Source organism: Peromyscus leucopus, chromosome 5 (genome assembly GCF_004664715.2).
Source record: "Peromyscus leucopus breed LL Stock chromosome 5, UCI_PerLeu_2.1, whole genome shotgun sequence".
In the NCBI taxonomy this organism is placed as follows: Eukaryota; Metazoa; Chordata; class Mammalia; order Rodentia; family Cricetidae; genus Peromyscus; species Peromyscus leucopus.
Window position 1 is genome coordinate 134,782,019 of NC_051067.1, and position 19,815 is coordinate 134,801,833.

The following is a 19,815-nucleotide window of genomic DNA, read 5'->3' on the forward strand; positions in this document are numbered from 1 at the left end:
CTCTCTCTCTCTCTCTCTCTCTCTCTCTCTCTCTCTCTCTCCAGGGCTCTCATAAATCTAGGCTGACCACAAACTTGCTGTGTAGCCTAGCATGTGAATAATGATGAGGACATGACCACTCCTAGATATGGTTGAGGAGAAGGGTTTTTATTGTGGTTATGAGCGAGAGATGTCTGGAAGGGTCCAGAGAACTGGGCCATGAGAGAAGCAGGGGGGCAAGAGAGCAAGAGAAGAGAGGTAAGCAGACCAAGAGAGAAGAACAGGAGGTCGAGTGGCCAAAGTGGCAGGCTTATACAGGAATGAGAAGCTGGAGGAAGGGAAGGGAAGCCTAACCCCTGGGCTAGAGGAGTTTAGGGTGGTAGGGGGCGGGGTGAGAAGTGCTGGGAAGAGCCACAGGTACTGAGCAGAGTCCAGGCCTTCATGCGTGCTATGCAAGCACACTACCAACTCAACTACCTCCTCCTCTCCTGTCTATGTTTCTAAATGTCTCCTTCCTTTTGAAAGATTGGGAAGAGGCACAGCTGGAGGGTTGGGCAAAGGCTTATCTGGTAAAATGCTTACTACACAAGTCTGAGGACTAAAGTTCAGATCCCTAGCTCATAGGCAGTGCTGGATGGGTGTGCCAGCCTGCCTATAATTCATCACATAGCAGGTGTAGACAGAATCCTCAGAGCTAGCTGGCCAGCCAAACTATCCAAACCTCTGGGTTTAGCAAGATACCTGGAGAGTAATAGAGGGAAATACTTTGAGCCTCCATATGGACATGCACACACGTGTGCTCCAACACACATAAACATATATATGTATGCATGTATATATATGTGTGTGTGTGTGTGTGTATATATATATATAAGAGAACACACACACACCATATAGTAATATAACAAAAAGATAGTGACACAGGGACTTTAGGACATTCTAATCAAATATGACTGTCTTAGGGTTTTTATTGAGGTGAAGAGACACCTTGACCATGGCAACTCTTACTTTAAAGATTTTATTTTTTTTTTATTATGTATACAGCATATATGACAGCAGGCCAGAAGAGGGCACCAGATCTCATTACAGATGGTTGTGAGCCACCATGTGGTTGCTGGGAATTGAACTCAGGACCTCTGGTAACCTCTGAGCCATCTCTCCAGCCCCCATGGCAACTCTTAAAAAGGAAACCATTTTATTGGGACTGGCTAACATTTTAGAGGTTTAGTTCATTATCATGATGGGAAGCCTGGTGGCCCACAAGCAGACATGGTGCTGGAAAAGTAGCTGAGTGTTCTTCATCTGGATGGGCAGGCAGCAGGAAGAGAGAGTGAGCTACTGGACCTGGCTTGAGCATCTGAAAAGTCAAAGCCTACCCCCAGTGACACAATTTCTCCATTAAGGCCATATCTACTCCAGCAAGGCCATATGTCCTAATTCTTTCAAATAATGCCTTTGTGCCTATATGGGGGCCATTTTCATTCAAATCACCACAGTGATCTTGTCTTACCTTTCATCTGCAAAGATCCTGTTTCCAGATAAGATCACCTTTACAAGTCCTGGGGTGAGGACTTGGCAGGCCCATCTGTGGGACACGGTTTATACCAGTGTAGCAGTGTTGACTCTCCCTCTTGGATCCTAAATAACTGAAGAACTGGAATGAAAGTGTCGTAAATGTAGGATGAGACATGTGCTTTTAGACATGTTTACTTTATAGCGCTTGAGCTTTGAAGGTAATCATCTTTAAATGGTATGTACAATGTTTATAAATATCAAATCTAGATTATGTTAATTTTTTCTTTATTCTTTTTCTCCATTTGAAGTGTTATATTAACGCAGCAAGGCACAAGGCATAATGTGGCATACCATCGGTTTTGAGAGTGAGTTTTACTGAGTAAAAATGGCTGAGCGAAGTGGGAAGACTGCTGCAGGACAAGTGTATATTGAGGTGGAGTATGATTATGAGTATGAAGCCAAGGACAGGAAGATTGTCATCAGGCAAGGGGAGCGCTACCTCTTAGTGAAGAAGACCAATGACGACTGGTGGCAGGTCAGGCCAGACGAGAATTCCAAAGCGTTTTATGTGCCAGCGCAGTATGTCAAGGAGGTTACCCGCAAAGCGCTGATGCCACCTGTGAAGCAGGCAGCCGGACTGCCAAATCATTCTGTGAAGCCGGTACAGAGTCTGCACCTCCAGAGATCGACAGAAAATGTGAACAAAATGCCTGAGCTTTCAAGTTTTGGAAAGCCACCGTCATCTGTTCAAGGAACAGTTCTTATTCGTGATGCCAATCAGAATTTTGGATCCAATTATAATTCAGGCCAGACTCTCAATCTAAGCCTGGACCTGACCCATAATAACGGAAAATTTAACAGTGACTCACATTCTCCCAAAGTTTCCAGCCAGAATAGGACACGCTTATTTGGTCACTTTCCCGGGCCAGAGTTCTTGGACGTAGAGAAGACTAGCTTTTCTCAGGAGCAGTCTTGTGACTCAGCCGGAGAAGGCTCTGAAAGAACACACCAGGATTCCGAGTCTGGAGACGAGCTTAGCAGCAGCTCTACTGAGCAGATGAGGGTAAGAGAGAAGTCGGGTGAAATGCGAGCTCGCCTCAGTGAAAACGGCACTTTAATTAAAACCGTAGTGTTCAGAGCTGGATGTTTGGCTTTGTATGTTCAGAACACATGAATTCTATCCTGATTTAAATAGGGAAAAAATGTGAAATAGTTTGTGACATTCTCAGAGGGCTCCTCTGTGGTATTCCTAATTCTTATATCTGTGTGGGGCTGGAGCTGCTTTGAGCATGAGAGTGTTTTCCTCCCTACTGATGTGCATTGCATTAGGCGGGAGCTCTTGCTTTAATGGTGGGTGGTGCTTATTTTGGCAGCGAATGTGTTCTGTTTTCTGGTTGTACTCACTTTAACTTGTTTCTAGCAAGTGCTCAGGTGCAATGCATGGCTGTATGAGGAAAGGTGCCGCTGGCACGTAGGTGGCTGACCTCCTCATCGAGACTTGCTGCCCTGTAATACCAAGCAGCAGAGTGGATAGCCCTCCTAAGACACAGCAAATGACTGGAAGGTGTTTCCCCTTGATGGCACTCAATATTGGCAGGGAAAGAAATGTGTTCCTGGTTTGGTTTTTACTTTTTCCCCTACCTGGCTTTCTTTTCAGATTGTGTATGCTGGTTTATTTTTCAAATGAAGTCATTTTAAAAGCTCATGTATGAAATTGAAACCTCGTGTATTTTGGCAATTCTGATTTTTTAAGTAAATTTTTTATTTCCAGTTTAAAATAAATTTAAACGTAACTTTTTGGCCTGAAGTTGTGCTGCCTTCTGGGTTGTTTGTTTGTTTGAGAGTGAAGAGAACCCCCCTCTAACTCCTTTTCCCTTTTTTTTTTTTTTTTTGGTGCTGGGAACTTAACTCTAGGTCTTGGGCTTAATAGGTAAGCACTCTGCTGCTGAGCTAAACTCTTCTAACCCTTGCCCTTGTAATAAAATTATTCAGGGTCAAGTCAGTGAATAATTAGGCTGCTCTTAGATATGGTCCAGTTGTACAAGTTGTAATGCTGTTTAGAGCATTTTTGAGTGGATATAGGAAATGAGAGAGTTCTGTAGAGAAACTTCAGTGTTTGAGATCAAGGCATGAAGTAGCACCGCCATTGTCGTCTTCCATGGGCTCTTCAGTTTTAGTGTGATACTCTGATTAGAACATGTAGTGTTCGCTGAGGCTGAATGTGGCGGCGTGCCTTTCATCCTAGCACTCACGAGGCCAGGCAGATCTCTGAGTTGAAGCCAGGATGTCTATATAGCAAGTTCCATACCAGACAGAACTACATAGTGAGACCTTGTCTTTAAAATACGTGTATATGTTTGCATATACATACATATATATATGGAGAGAGATTCTGAAATTTTTATGTGCATTGTTCCTTATGGAGCCTGGAGGGCTAGGGAAAGATGTATTTTCTATTCCATCCAGTCCCAATCGCTGTTTCACAGCTAAAGTTGTACGTTATATTTGTGTTCACAAACAACCCTATGTTCTTTTGGTTATGATAGTCTTCAGTCCCCTGCACTGGAAGTTGGTGGCTCCTGTTCTGTGCCGCAGCACTGTTGGAGAGTCTTAGGAGGAGTTCTTTGGCAGGCTCTTGACTCACCATGGCAATGGTCTCAAATCTTTTGCATTTTCTTCTTTTCGCTGATTCACTTGTACTTTGCTCTGCTCTTATCAGATCACTTTGCCTTATATTTCACAGCAAAAAAATAAATCCCCAAACAACACACAAAAAAGCCGTGGTATAGAAATAGGGAGCACATTTGCGCAGTAGTCAATAATGCTGGCTTTCAAACTGTGGACTGGTGGCTGTGGAGCCCCCATGGGACTGGACTAGGCCCTCTGGACACGGAAGACGGTTGTTTGGCTTGAACTGTTTGGGGGGCACCCAGGCAGGGGGATCGGGATCCGTCCCTGATGCATGGGCAGGCTTTTGGGAACCTGGTGCCTGTGGTGTGATATCTTGCTCAGCCTTGGTGCAGTGGGAAGGGGCTTGGACCTGCCTAGGCTCAATAAGCTGGGCTCAGCTGGCTCCCCATGGGAGACCTCCATTTGGGGTATGTGGGGATGTGGGGTGGCTTGGGAAAGAGGGCTGGGGGGGGTGGTAGGAGGGAGTAGGGGGGTCTATGGATAGCATGAGGAGTGAGTAGAAAATTTCTTAATAAAGAAAAATAGAATAAAATAATGCTGGCTTTCATTTTTAATCTGATTTTAGCATTTGTCAGATGTGTGAGAATTAGGGGAAATTTACTCATTTTGTAATGCTGTGGGTGAACCTTGGGCCTTGGCACATGCTAGGCAAATACTCTACCACTGAGCTCATCCCAAATCTAAGGAAATTTCATTGGTTTTATGTGTGAGTGTTTTGCCTGCCTTCATGTATGTGCACCATGTGTGTGTCTGGTGCCTGCAGAAGTCAGAAGAGACAGTGGCAGATTGCCTGGTACTGGAGTTATGTATGGGTGTGAGCCACTGTGTGTGCACTGGGAAACAAACCCTGGGTCCCCTGCAAGAGCTCATAATTCAGCCACTTCTCTGGCCCTGGCCCTGAGGGGAAAATTCCTTAACCTGTGTTAAGCAATAGTCACAGGGATGTTGAGGCACATAATAAGGGCATTGGGTATCTGTTGCTGCTTTTAATTAACTACCAAGTTTATCAGCTTAAAACGGAGAACACGTCTTTTCTCTTTTTTTGTGGGTCAGTACATCAGTTGAAGTTTGGGGTCTTTTAAAGTTGTAATCTTAGGCAAACTAAGCTAAGGTGAGGAATTACTTGTAATGGTGCCTTGCTTACAGTGTTGCTATTGAAGCCTCCTCGCAGCTGTTTGAATATAGCAAGTAGTGAGAACATGGTAGACGCTCCACCATCTTCAGTTCCTGATCTTGGAAATCCCACTGTTGTATCCTGTTGATGATGTAGTCATTCCTCTTTTCTGTTGGAGACTGCACAGGCATATGAGTAACAGGTTTTGAGGACTAGTGAAGAATACCTTGATGGTTGTCTGTTAACAGATACTCAGTAAAACACACTTGCCACTAAGATTGTCCTTTCTACTGTTATTTTTCACCATCAAATCTATAAGTACATCTGTGTTGGCAGTTGCCTTTCTCTTGATACAGTGCAAACATTTCTTGTTCCATTAAAGTGTACTTTCTTCATATTTGCTCTTTTTTACTTTTCTCCTAGCTTCTGCAAAATAGGTGTTATGTTCATGGCTTTGGACTCACTGTCAAATCTTTTCTATTAGTGTTTTATATATATATATATATATGTGTGTGTGTGTGTGTGTGTGTATTATACATATGGGCATGTATTATATATATATATATAATAATTATGTATTATATATATAATACATAATACTATAAATATATATATAGTGTGTGTGAGTGTGTGACCCACATGCAAGTCAGAGGACAATCCCAGGTGCTTTGCCTTCCACCTTGTTTTTGAGGCAGGGCCTCTTTGTTTGCAACTGTACTGTGTATTTAAGGCTAGCTGACCTGTGAACGTCTGAGGAGTTCTCTTGTCTCTGCCTCCCATCTTGCCAAAGAGTGTGCTGGCATAACAGATACTGCTACAGCATCCAGCTTTTTGTTTGTTTCTTTTTTCCAGACAGGGTTTCTCTGTGTAGTCCTGGCTGTCCTGGAACTCACTCTGTAGACCAGGCTGGCTTCGAACTCACAGAGATCCACCTGCCTCTGCCTCCCGAGTGCTGGGATTAAATGAGTGCACCACCACTTTGGGCGCATCCAGCTTTTTACGTGGGTTCAAAGGATTCAAACTCCAGTCATCAGGCACTCTGGTAGTCAGCATTTTTACCTGCTGAGCCATCTTCCCTAGAATTTAGATTTGCTTGTCTTTTCCCCATTTAGTAGAAGTGTGTAAATCTGCTTTTCCTGTGTTGCGTCATTACTCCTTCCTTTACCGACTGAGCCATCTCCCCAGTCCCCTCACCACCTCCCATTTAAAAGGGAATTTGAGAGTTCTTAGTAGTCTGGAATACTAGTCATCTGTCACATAAATAGATGGCTTGCAAATATTTTATCCTGTTTTGTAACTTTTCTTTTTATCCTTTTGGTTGGCTCTTTCCCAGAACCAGTGTTTCATTTCCATGAACTCCAGTTTATCAGTTCCTTATGTGGGTTGTTTTGTCAAGTCTGGGAGCTCATAGCATAGCAATCTTAGGTATATTTGAAGAAACAGAATCACTAGGGTGTGTGTGTGTGTGTGTGTGTGTGTGTGTGTGTGTGTGTGTGTGTGTATATGTATGTATGTATGTGTATTTGTATTTTCTTAAGTACACACATACACAAGGTGGGGGTGTATTTTAAGCACTTGGTTGCATAAGCATGTAGACTTGCAAGTTCAGAATCCATGGATTTCCTGGCAGGCTGATGCTCCAGGAAAACAGTGTTGTTCTGGTACTTTTGTTGTTGTATCCAAGAATCCATTGCCAAATCTGAGATTGTGAAGATTTACTCTGTGCCTTCTGACAGTTTTATAGTTTAGGTTTTTAATCTTTTTGAGTTACTTTTTAAATAAAGTGTGAAATAAGCATCTAACACATCTCTTGTCCCTGAAACAGAGCTTCTCTGTATAGCCCTGGCTGTCCTGGAACTTGTTTTGTAGACCAAGCTAGCCTCAAACTTGGAAATCTGCTTGCCTCTGCCTCCCGTGAGCTGGGATTAAAGGTGTGCATCATCATTTCTGCCCTCCAATTAATTTCCTTTTAAAAGTGACTGTCTAGTCCTTCTAGTGCAGTTTGTTTAAAGACATCTGCTTCATCAGGTAGCTTAGCACTCCTTGTTGAAAATCAGTTGACCGTAGACACAGTGACTTGTTTCAGGACGTTTAGTGCCTGCCTGTTAATTTATTCACTTACATCTGTAGGGACAGTCTTGAGTGCTCTTGTTTTGTAGTATTTTCAAACTGTGAAGTGTTAGCCTTCTTCCTTTCTTTTTTTTTCCCTAAGAGTTGCATCTTTTCTGGTTCCTTTAACTTCCATGTCAGTATTAGAATTAGCTTGTCAGTTCCTAGAAATAAACTATCTGAGATCTTGCTAGGGATTGTCTTTGAGGCTGTACAACACTTTGTAGTATCCATTTCTGTTCCTCTTACTCCCCTCAGGCTGAAATCTTCAGACTTATTGGCTCAAGGAAAAGTTATGGCCTGGAGGATGGTTGAATAGGTAAGAATGCATATTGCTCTTGCAGAGGATCTGAGTTCAGTTCCCAGAATGATATTAGGTGGATCACACTTATTTGTATCTCCAGTTTCAGGGGATATGACAGCTCTGGCCTCCATGGGCGCCTGTACACACATGCACATACCTACACACAGATACACATATACATAATTAAGATGAAATTTAAAAAGCAAGTATTTATGCTTCATGTTGTTATATAATTTTCTAGGTACAGAAATCTTTTTTTTTTGTTTGTTTAGTTTTGTTATTTTTCTTTCAAACTTTTCTCTCTTTTTTAGCATGGTTTCTAGAGAGAAGTATATATATATATATATATATATATATATATATATATATATATATATTTTGTTTTTTCGAGACAGGGTTTCTCTGTGTAGCTTTGTGCCTTTCCTGGAACTCGCTTTGTAGCCCCAGGCTGGCCTCGAACTCACAGAGATCCGCCTGCCTCTGCCTCCCGAGTGCTGGGATTAAAGGCGTGCAGCAGCAGCAGCAGCAGCACCACCACCACCACCACCACCACCGCCCGGCGAGAAGTATAATTCTTGTCTTTGTTCTTTTATAAAGATTTTTTTTTTGCTATCCTTCAAGATTTTTTTCATTTTGGATTTTGTAGCTTGAATATGATATGCTTGTGTGTAGGTTTTTTGGTTCTCATCCTATTTCCAGTTTGGAAAACTTGGATTGGGATATCGTCAAACAGATTCTACTCCCAGCCATGTTCAGTCTGCTGTTCATACCATCAAATCATCTTGTATTTATGTTATAGTTTTTTAACTTCTTGCTTGCATTTTGATTCTTTGGTGGGATTTAAAAAAAAAAAAACTGTTCCTATGACTCATTTGTCTTTGCATATTGTCCACTTTTTCCTTAATAACGTTAAACATATTAACAGTATCTTAAGTTCTCTGTCTTGGTAATTCTAGCATCTTTACTGCATCCGAGTTTGATTGTGTTACTTGCTTTCCTTACTGTGTTTTGTTACCTTTCAGCATGCTTTGCAATTTTTGGTTGAAAGTCAGATATGTATCAAGTAATAGTAACTGAATTAAATAGGCCTATAGTGTGAGGTGTTAGGCTAATTTGGCCAGAAATTGGTCTGTGTTTAATGTTTGTTGTAGTTGTACATACTAGATTCTTGAGATTGAAGTATCTGTGAGTTTGGCTCAGTTGCTTTGGGGATTTTTGAGGGTATTCATTTTTTTTTTTTTTTTTTTTTTTTTAGACAGTCTCAATGTAGCCCACACTGGCCTCAAACTTGCAAGACTGGCCTTTAACTTCCTCCTGCTTCCCTCCCCCAAATGCTAGGATGACAAGTGTGTGGCATTGTGCTAGTCCCTTCTAAGAGCTTAGGCAGGCACTTCTTGAAGTCTCTCTCTGTGGTCCACTGGAGCCCCCAGTGGGGAGGTGTCATAGTATTCTGTAATCCTGTGGTTAGTCTCACTCAGGCTTTCACTGTTTGCTATTGGGCTGTGAATTTCCTGTCTCTTAGTTCTACCTTTTCCCTTAGGGAAGACCAGAGCCTCTTCTGAGGGCTTTGGATTATAGGGACCATTTTCTCCAGACTGGATAAACTCGGCTGAAGTTTTTTTCCCCCCTCAGACAACCCGTCTGTATTAGCCAGGACTACCTGAACTTAGATCACTAGGTTACCTTTTCTCCTCTTATCAGAGCCATGAAAATGTTTCTGTTAAACCTTTACTGAAGGAATCTGGTGGTGGCTTTGGAACTAAACCCCACCAAAGTCCAGGGTCTCTCAGAGAAGCTAGTCCCTCTAGTGTGGCCATTAATCCTTCATGCTTCTATTAGGGATCCAACAAGTTTATAACTCCAGTAGTTTCTGTTTAGTTGCATCTGCTCTGCAACTCTGGATTTACCCTTCCAAATGTTGGGGCAGTAGTTTGCCATGAGAGGTTGTCTGATGGATGCCAGAAATCATGAATTGTTTGATTTTTAGTTTTGTCTTGATGTTAAGGGAGTGATGACTTTGATATTTTCTGCAAGTTAGAACTAAAATTGGGGGGCTCGAGAAATGGCTCAGAGGTTAAGCCTGCTCTTCCAGAGGTCCTGAGTTCAATTCTCAGCACCCACATGGTGGCTCACAACCATCTGTAATGAGATCTGGCACCCTCTTCTGTATGCATAATAAATAAATAAACCTTAAAAAATATTAAAAAAAAAGAACTAAAATTGGAAGTCGATAGGATCATGAGTTAAAAAAAATTAAAATGAGTATGTGTGTTGAGTGAGGGTGTGCATGTGGAGGTCACCTGAATTTTCTCCTGCCACTGTTCTAAGGATCAAATTCAGGCAGTCTCTTGTGGCAAAAACTTATCCACTGAGCCATCTTGTAATTTTGTTGCTGCTTAGCGTATTAATGTATAATATATTGGTTGGTTTTTTAATTCTGGCCATCCTTCTTAGCTAGTACTATTTTTGGTCATGGTCACATGAATAGTCTAACTGGGTCAATGATCTTAGGTATTGCTGAAATCCGTCTATTAAGTTTTCTTTTGCACTTGTACTAAAAAGATGTTGGTTTGCTTTTTCGGTGCATGATCTGTTGCTCATTAATCAGGATGTCAATGAAATGAGTGGGGAAGTACTCCCTCTTTGTGCTTAGTGAGAGGATGTGTGGTTTTGATAGTGTTTTCCTTTGAATCGTCCTGGGTGTCACGTTTGCTTTCTTTAATAATGTTAGAAACAAAGAATAATGGTGGTATGGGACGCGGGAACATAGGAAAAGTAAATGTAGCTTGGCAAGGCAATGTCTTTTTGTAAAAAGGGTGCACCAGAACCCATTGAGGCTAGCAAGCACACTTGAAAAGATGATTTCTATCTTTCTATCCCTGATGTAGGTGGTGCCTGCAACTTATCCCATTGGTGGAACTTGACTTCACAACCTGATTAGATTGGCAAATCAGTGTCAAGGGGAAGGTTCAAGAACTGTGAGCCCTGCCGGGTTAGTTACTTTTCATAGGAAAAAAAAAGAACATTTCTTAAAATAGTTATTGAGGTATTAAAAATTAGCATTTCATTTTGGGGAGATTAGGACACTGAGGCAGGTTTCATTGAAGGTATCAAATTTATCCTGTCAGTGTTCTTGCCATTTCCCTATGTACGGTGTCTTCATTTATGTTTCTAGTTCATTCACCATGTTTGTTTTTCTTTTCTTTCACTTTTCTTTGTTGGTGTTGTAAGGGGTTTGTAAGTTATCGATCTTTTCAAGTAGTGCAGTACTTGTTTCATTGATTTTTGTTTTTATTTTTTGAGACAGTGTTTCTCTGTATAACAGCCCCAGCTGTCCTGGAACTTGCTTTGTAGACTCAGGTTGACCTCAAATTCAGAGATCCACGGGCTTCTGCCTCCTAAATGCTGGCATTAAAGGTATGCACCATCATGCCTGGCCGCTAGCTGTGATTCTTTTTCATTGGTGTGCTCCTCTTCTACTCCGGTTTCTTGAAGTGGGAGCTTAGTTAATTGGTTTGAAACTTTCCCCATTTCCTAATATGAACATGTAAATCCAGCAAATGTGCTGTCTTTTGTCTTCATACTGTTGAATTCAGTGCATTTTAAAATTCTCAAGACTTGCTTTTATGCTCTTGGGATGCTTGAGGAAGTATCTTGTTTAGTTTCCAAGTGTCTGGAGATTTTTTTTTTTCCAATTTTGTATTACTGGTTTTATGGTTTGGTTCCTTTGGGTTTGGGTAACAATCTGTGATTCAATTTTTAAAAAAATCTGTTGAGAGTTGTTTAATGTCCAGGAAAGGATCTTGGAATGTATTCTATAGACACTAAAATAGTGTATTATGTTGTTGGTCTGTACTTTTGATGAGACCCTTTAGTTTGATGGTGTTGAGTCTTTTGTAGTTTTGTTGGTTTTATGCCTGCTTGCTGGAAGAGTCCTGCTGGTAGGTGGCTCTGTCTTCTCAAGTTTTTGTGCTTGGGGGTTCATATATTTTCATCATAATTTCCTGTGGCATACTTTGGTACATACACTTTTCCAGATTATTATGCTATCCTGTACATTTGATGTCTTTATAAATATTCATAGTCTGTTTCTGGCAGTTTTCTTTGCTCTGAGATCTACTTTATCTGCTCTTATAAAAACATATAGATAGGCCTTTTAAATTGTTCCTCTTCAGTCTGTTCTGTCAATCTTTGTCTTTCAAGGGCACAGACTGTTCAAATTTAAATAATTATTGATAGCTAACCCTTAAGTCTGCCACTTTACATTTCGTTTTCTGTTTCTTCTTACACTGGCTTTCCTAGGGCATTTTTCAGAGTTCCCTTTTGGATGCTTTCATTTGTGTGGTTTTTAGTGCTTGCTCCACGCATTGTGTATATGGGCATGGGCTGTCATTCTGCTGGTGTCATATTGCCAGTTTATGAGTTCATGCTCCCTGGATTTTTTTTTATTCTACCAACTGTAATTGTCCTGTCTTAAACACAAAAGCCCTTACACTGTATTTTTGTTGTTGTTGCAACTACTAAACATAGTCTAGAAGCTCTAGAGGTGAACTCAGAATTCTTTCTTCTTCCTTTGCCTTCCAGATCCCTCCTTTCATCATTTCTGTCTTGCCTAGAGAAACAGCAAGCTTAATTATTCATTTAGGGTCAGCTCTTCAAAAACACTCATACCTTCTGACTCCTATGGTTTTTGATGAGAAGCCTTTTGTTGTTGTTTTAACTTTCTTTTATAAACGAGGCCTGTTTCTTTTGTAACTGCTTTTATATTTGTCTTGTTCAGTTTGACTGTGGTGATTTTAGAGTGGATCTCTGTGGGTTTATCCTGTTTGTAGTTTGCTCCATACTCCCCACCCCAATCCCGCTTGGTAAGTTTCTGACATTCTACAATTTTTTATTTCAGCCCTACACTCTCTCATTCTCTCTCCCCTGCTCTCTCTCTTTGGGACTTTGATGATATGAATGAATGTTAGATCACTTATTACAGTTTCATGGGTATTTGAGGCTCTGTTTATTTTTATCTTCTACTTTCTTTTTGTTGATGGGATTGGCTAATTATTGTTAATAGTCAGAATGATCTGGAACTTGAGGCCAGCCTGGGCTGCATAGCTAGGTTCTATCACAGAAAGCAAGTACTTCAAGTGGGCTCTTCATCTTTCCATCACTCCATTCTGATGTTGAACATTCTGTGTATTGCTTTCGTGATTTTCAGTTCTAAAGTGTCTGTTTCCATTTCTCTCCATATACATATTGTTCTAGTTAGCTTTTTGTTCCTATGATAAAGCACCATGATCAAAAGTAACTTGGGAAGAGAAGGCTTTATTTGGCTTATAAGTTACAGCCCATCATGAGGGGAAGCCAAGGCAGGAGCTCTCAGGAGCTTAAAGCAGAAACCACGGAAGAATGAGGCTTGCTGGCTTGTTTCCCTGGCTTGCTCAGCTACCTTTCTTATACAGCCCAGGCCTGCCTTCCTGCTTAGAGATGGAACCACTTATAGTGGTTTGGGCCCTCCTACACCAGTTAGCAGTTCAAGTATACCGTATAGACATGTCCACAGGTTAATCTGATGGAGTCAATTCCTCCATCGAGGTCTGCCTTCCTGGGTGTGTCAGGTGGTCACACATATATTTTCTTTTTATGTTTTTTTAAATTTAATATTATTTTTAGCAGGGCGGTGGTGGCGCACGCCTGTAATCCCAGCACTTGGGAGGCAGAGGCAGGCAGATCTCTGTGAGTTCGAGGCCAGCCTGGGCTACAGAGTGAGTTCTAGGAAAGGCGCAAAGCTACACAGAGAAACCCTGTCTCGAAAAACAAAAACAAAAAAAAAATAATATTATTTTTGCAGATTTGGGTGTCAAACCAAGGGCCTTGCAGATGCTAAGCAAACACTTTTGTCAGTGAGGGACATTCCCCGCCCTTCTAGATTAGCTGCCTTACTCTGACAGCAGCTATTTCCTCATTATTACACGGTGAAGGAGGTAGTTCTGCTTGTCAGGGTTTGGCATGCCATGTATTTGGCCATGTGACTCTCATTACTGCTGGTGCTAATACGAGTTCTACTCTCTGCAAGGCCTTCTTCTCTCTAGTCCACCGAAGAGTGGGAAGAGCTGCTCTTTACTGTCAATTGGAAACGTAGTCTGGACATGTATGCGTGAGTACGTGCGTGCGTGCATGCGTGCGTGAGTGCAGTAGATGCCTTACTATTGACTTGCATTGATTATTCTGGTTCCTGCCTCTGCCTTTCTGACACAAGTCGGCAGTGGTTGGGGTACTTGGTTAGAGCCTGGTGAGTGTAGAAGTCTTTGTCTACTTAGACATTTTGGTAAGGTATGGGTGAGGCTGATATTTCCCCCATTCCTTTGTGGCATTTTGCCTGGAGTAGAGTGTTTATACGTGAAGGCTTTTATTTAGCTAGAACGTCTCTTTTTTGGTCTTTGTCTGATAGGGCAGGGGTTTGTTTCAGGGACTTTTGGGTCTTCTATGTCTATTGGTGTTGCTGACTTCTTCCTTTCCAAGTCTTGGATGTAGGAAACCAAGAGTAAATGAAGATGACTACAATAGGAAGCAGAAACAGAACATGGCATCTCCAGGATGTTATTCAGAGAGGAAGGCACAGTTGTCTACATGTGGTTTGCTTAATCTCACTTAGGTTGGTTTATAAACCAACATCGGTCAAATGAATAACAAAAAAGGAACATTGACTTTTTTACTCTCAGATTTCACTAAAATACCACTCAAGTAAGATTCAATTTAAATAGAACCAGCTCTTCATTGCATAGAAACTGTGAGCATTGTTGTGAAAAATTATGGGTCTTTTCTTTCCATCTTACTCCCCCATTAATATTTTCTGTGAACAAAGCAAGGGTAGTAGAGACAATGGAATGGAATGTCAATCATTCACATTAACTCAGAGATGCAGTTAAAGAACAATAAAAAAAATGAAGGAAATACTAAAAACTCGCAGCCATTTGATTATTCCCTCTTCAGACTGCACATGAATACTTTTATTTTTTTATAGGCAGGCATAATTAAAGATTACTACATATATCTTTAATTTCATATCCTTTCATTCTTATTCTGAGTATTTTATCTTTTTAGTTATTTAAAATTAATGCTATGACTGGGGAAATGGCCCAGTGGGTAAGGGCATTTCCACCAAGCCTCATGACCTGAGTTTATTCTCCAGGACCGGCATGGTTGAAGTGTTAGACCCTAAGTTAACCTGTAAGCCCAAGGACCAGCTAACTTCCTGGGATTCTTGGAGTTGTGGTTCTTGGAAAATAATTGCATAGTCTCATGGGAAAGTACGGTGACCCATGAGTTTTGTCCATATAAGCTCCACCAATATGTGTCTGGAGGCCACTTACCTGGCAGATTTCCAGGTGATGGTCCTGACCAAGTTCCATTTTGGTCAGTATTCAACACTTTAATAAATACTTGCTTTAATTTGGCTAAAATGGTGGAACGTGTTTTTCTCTGGCGAATTTCAGGATTAATAGAAGGAGAGAACCATTCCTGCAAGTTGTCCTCTGCCCACCATATGTACCGTGGCACATGGGTGTGTTCCCCAGACCCACACACAAACAAATATACATTCTTTTTTTATAAGCTGAATGCTAGTTCTAGTTTCCAGCTCTTCTAGTTTGACCTTCTAAAGATACAAGTCACATGCTAACCCATTCATGACTGTCTTAAACTAAGTTTTTCTACCTTTGAAAGAACTAACTACAGGGTGCTGGCGGCTGCGGCTGCGGCACACGCCTTTAATCCCAGCACTCAGGAGGCAGAGGCAGGCGGATCTCTGTGAGTTCAAGGCCAGCCTGGTCTACAGAGTGAGTTCCAGGACAGGCACCAAAGCTACACAGAGAAACCTTGTCTTAGAAAACAACAACAACAAAAAAGCTAAGTATAGTTATTATGATTTAATACATTCTAGGCAAGGGGACAACAGTACAGCTATCCTGCAAGCCACAGAAGATTATGTGCAGCATCAGTTAACCTGGGCTCTGCCAGCAAACATCACCTTTTTTGAGTGATCTTCCCTCTGTTTCTGTATAGATAGTATACCAGACACCAGAATCTATCAGTCCTAATTAAGGGTGTAATGTGAAGCTCGCTTTGGCACTCAAGTACTGCCTTCTCCTGTCGAAAACATTCTGAGTGATGTGGTAGTGTTTTAAACCCTAGTAATCCCGTAAAAGGATAGAAAACGATGCACTGGGACCTTGACACTCACTTGCGCTTCGTCCTTATGATCTCTAACACCACAGGGTATGCACATTGATAAGTAGTAAATAGAACTAACATTTTATGCCACTTGGCTTCTCCTGTGCCAGACTCAGAGGTAATTTTGTACATATACCAGGTCCCATTTCAACCTAGCAACAAGCAAAAAACTTGAGGCTTAGAGATTAAATGGCCTACATCTGTCCTAACTCAAATTCAAACATCATTTTGTCTTAAATTTAAAAGAAAGAAAATTAGACAGCAGTTATACTTGTGCTCAACAGACAGTTGTAGTCTACAAACAGGTTGTTTCTTAAGTATGACAGTTAGAACTTAAACAACATAAATTAACAACAGCAAACCACCATATCCATACCAGGCTTGGGTCTTCAAACAGACTCATCAAATAGGCAGAGATCTGCTACAGGAGTACTATGGAATAGTACTGAAGCAGCCCTCTCCCTAAAACTAAGACTTCTGACTTTGCACTGGTTCCAAGCAATAAAGCTTCATTAAGTGGGAAGTTTGTGGAAGGCCAGGAAGATGTCAAGGCACATATCACTAAGCTTTGGGAAAGCCAAGAGTCTCCACTGAGCCCAGTACCCTGGTGGGGAGGACCTAAGAAAAAGATCAGCAGAGAGGAGGATTGGGATGTGTGGTGGTTTAAAAGAAAATGGTCTCCAAAGGGAGTGACACTATTAAGAGGTATGGCCTTGTTGGAGGTAGTATTTCACTGTGGAGGTGGGCTTTGAGGTCTCTCTTGCTCAAGCTTCCCTCAGTGGGACTGTTCAGTCGACTTCCTGTTGGCTGCAAAGACTCTGAGCTATTTCTCCAGCACTGCATCTGCCTGCATGCTGCCATGTTTCCTGCCATGTTCAAATTGTGGAGTCTCTACACTCAATTACTACTTCTTTCAACTCCCATCTAATGTTCTTCTTTAAAGGTTGTGTTCTATCAGGTAGACGAGATGGCTTACTTACTAAAGGCACTTGGACCAGACCTAACAACTGGTGTTCCATCCCCAGGATCCACGTTGTGGAAGTAAAACAATCAATCAATTCCCACAAGTTGTCTTGTGGTCTCCACATGTGTACTGTGGCACATACATACAATAAGTAACGAAGGAAATAACCGTGCTCACAACAGTACTGTTTTCCAAACAGAAGCAAACAGCATTCATCTAGATCTCTTAATCTATCTATTGGTGGCTGGGCAGTTGCAGCATACGCCTTTAATCCCAGTAGTCAGGAGGCAGAGGCAGGTGGACTTCTGTGAGTTCAAGGCCAGCCTGGCCTACAGATCTTGAGTTTTAGGACAGGATGGGCTATACAGAGAAACCCTGCCTGTGTTTGTGGTTTAGTATATCTGTTCTACAGCAGATAATACCAGGTACTACACTAAGCAACATAAATACTCAGATAACCAAGTGTGGCCTGGAGATTACAAACTAGTGGAAGAAAGAGAGCAGTCACAGCTGTGATGTGCACAGCAGAGGGAAACCACAGGTAGAATGGAAGCTTGCCGTGGAAGGGTGCACTGCAGGAGCTGGGGATAAGCAAGCTTGTTAAGAGACCCCCCTCCCCCCAAAAAAGGTGGAGAAATGGCTTAGCATTAAAGGGCTATGAGTGCTTGCTCTTTTTGACTGGAGGCTCACAATCACAGGCTCACAGCTTTAGCTCCAGGGGGACATAGCACCCTTTTTTTGGCTTTTACAAGCATGCACACATGTGTACATACACTCACGCACAAATAAAAATAAGGTTTAAATTTTTGGGTTTAAGCAGTAGTTTCACATGCCTTTAATTCCAGCACTTGGGAGGCAGAGACAGACGAATGAATGTCTGTGAGTTTGAGGCCAGGCTGAGTTCCAGGACAGCCAGGGCGTCTACATAGAGAAACCCTTCTCAAACAAAACAAAACAAATTTATATTTTAAATAGATTATTTCCAATTTCAGGAAGAATAAATGTACTTTTTCCTATTTCCCATTAAATACAACTATAAACTTTGAGATTAACAGATGATACAAACCCACAAACTCTCTTGATAGGAAGAAGACAGACAAAACAGTGACATGGGAAAAGTTGTTCATTTGACCGATGTTGGTTTATAAACCAACCTAAGTGAGATTAAGCAAACCACATGTAGACAACTGTGCCTTCCTCTCTGAATAGCATCCTGGAGATGCCATGCTCTGTTTCTGATTCCTGCTGTAGTCATCTTCTTGTCAAATCTTGCTGCTTAATTAAAACAGGAAAGAACAGTGATTCTTAGATTTTTATTTGACTGTGTATTCAGAAAATCAGAAGACTTGAAACTTTATGAAAACTGTGAACTTCTTTCCTAGGGAAGTCATATTTATATCACATTTTACTATAGTTTCAAGGTATCCAGAGACCCAAATTAGAGTGGTTTGGACCAAATAATTACAGAATAAAAAACAGCAAGACTTCAAGAAAATGGAGGCATAGATGAGTAGGTGGAAGAAAGTTTGGGAGTGAAATAAGACAAACTTGAAATTACATTTGTATGAGTCTGAAAGGCGAAGCTGACTCAGCTGGAAAGAGTGATCTCTTTCTTTTGGCAACACTTCCCTGCCCCAGGAAGATAACAACAGGGGTCCTTCCACAAGAACTTGTTGATACTAGAACACAAATACTTTAGCCAGCTCCCCCGGAGCAAAAAGCTCCCTTTATTTGGAGATAGCTCTGTTCCTAAGGCTCCTTCCTCACTTAGTTGTGACCTTTTAAAGGATCTAGCACAAAGCTGTGGATTGTCTTCTAAGAGAATGACTCTGTGTGTGTGTGTCTGTTCACACATATGGTTTTATTAGCTCACAGGCCACATGAAAGCCCTCTGTTCTCCCCTACCTCTTCACATTGTTTCAGTGGTCCTTGCTTTTATCTTTCCTCAACATTTCCCCCTCCATCCCTTCTTTCCCTTTTTTGGAGACAGAATTTTACAGGATAGTCCTGGTTGGCCTTGAACCCATGATCCTTCTGCCTCCACCTCCCAAGTGCTGGAATTATAGGCATGCACCATGCCCAATTCATTATCTCTTTGCTGAGCAAACTGGGCTGGTTTATCTTCTAAATTGTACTTGCCCTAGATATAGTTGGTTTTATTTTTATATTTGTTTGTTCCCCCACACCCTCTTTCATATTTGTGTATTAGTCAGAGTGCTTACTAAGTACTAGAAACTTGTTCATGAGTAGTTTAGGGAAAAGAACTTCCTGGTTTCTGAACATGAATTGCGGAATGGGTTTCTTCACCTGTCAGTAGAAGGATCAGAACAGGGACCTGTACACAGTGAGGATTCTCCGTGCTCTTAGCGATGGTCGTCTGTTTGTGATGTTGTTTCATCCCCCAGACTAGAGGCTAGTTGCCAACAACTGCCAGGTATACCCTTAGTTTTTCTGTTCAACAATCTGGTTTTCTTTCCTTAGTTCTAATGGAGCAAACTTTGGAGGAGTCTGGCTTGGCTTGATTTGAGGCAATGCTTGTACTGTTTTTAACAGCCAGAGGTTTGACTTATGTCCAGGGGCATGATTGAAGCAGATCCAAACTGCATAGCTAGAATTTGAAAAAGAGTTTCCCCAAAGAAGCTTGTAGATAGGCTGTTTGCAGAATAAGGAGTGGTGCCAGGCAGACAAAGTGATATTATTGCCTGCACTTCCTAGGTCTTCCCACATTATACTTACTCTGTGCCATGATGGCAGTTGACACTGACTGCTATAAAGGCCAGGGGAGAGTATAGGCAGGAAGTAAAGTTCCCAAGCTTACTCTGGGCCAAATAGGAAAATTTGAAGATATGAAAGTTTAAGTGATATAAAGTAAAAAGAATAAAATACTTTGAATAAATATGTGCATGTCTGACTCCT

The 19,815-nt window shown here is 41.5% G+C and overlaps 1 protein-coding gene across 7 annotated transcripts in view; it reads left to right on the plus strand.

Moving 5' to 3' along the window:
- Positions 1–19,815, plus strand: part of Arhgap12 (Rho GTPase activating protein 12) — a 109,575-nt gene that overhangs the window by 23,085 nt on the left and 66,675 nt on the right. For 5 of the 7 annotated variants that reach the window (XM_037206389.1, XM_028872963.2, XM_028872978.2 and 2 more), the window contains exon 3: positions 1,803–2,557. In XM_037206389.1, the coding sequence (XP_037062284.1) occupies positions 1,880–2,557 (678 nt within the window). In that variant the 5' untranslated portion in view covers positions 1,803–1,879. Of the gene's footprint in view, positions 1–1,802; positions 2,558–19,815 lie in introns of those variants that run through there. The other 2 variants (XM_037206392.1, XM_028873013.2) reach the window with 1 other exon arrangement.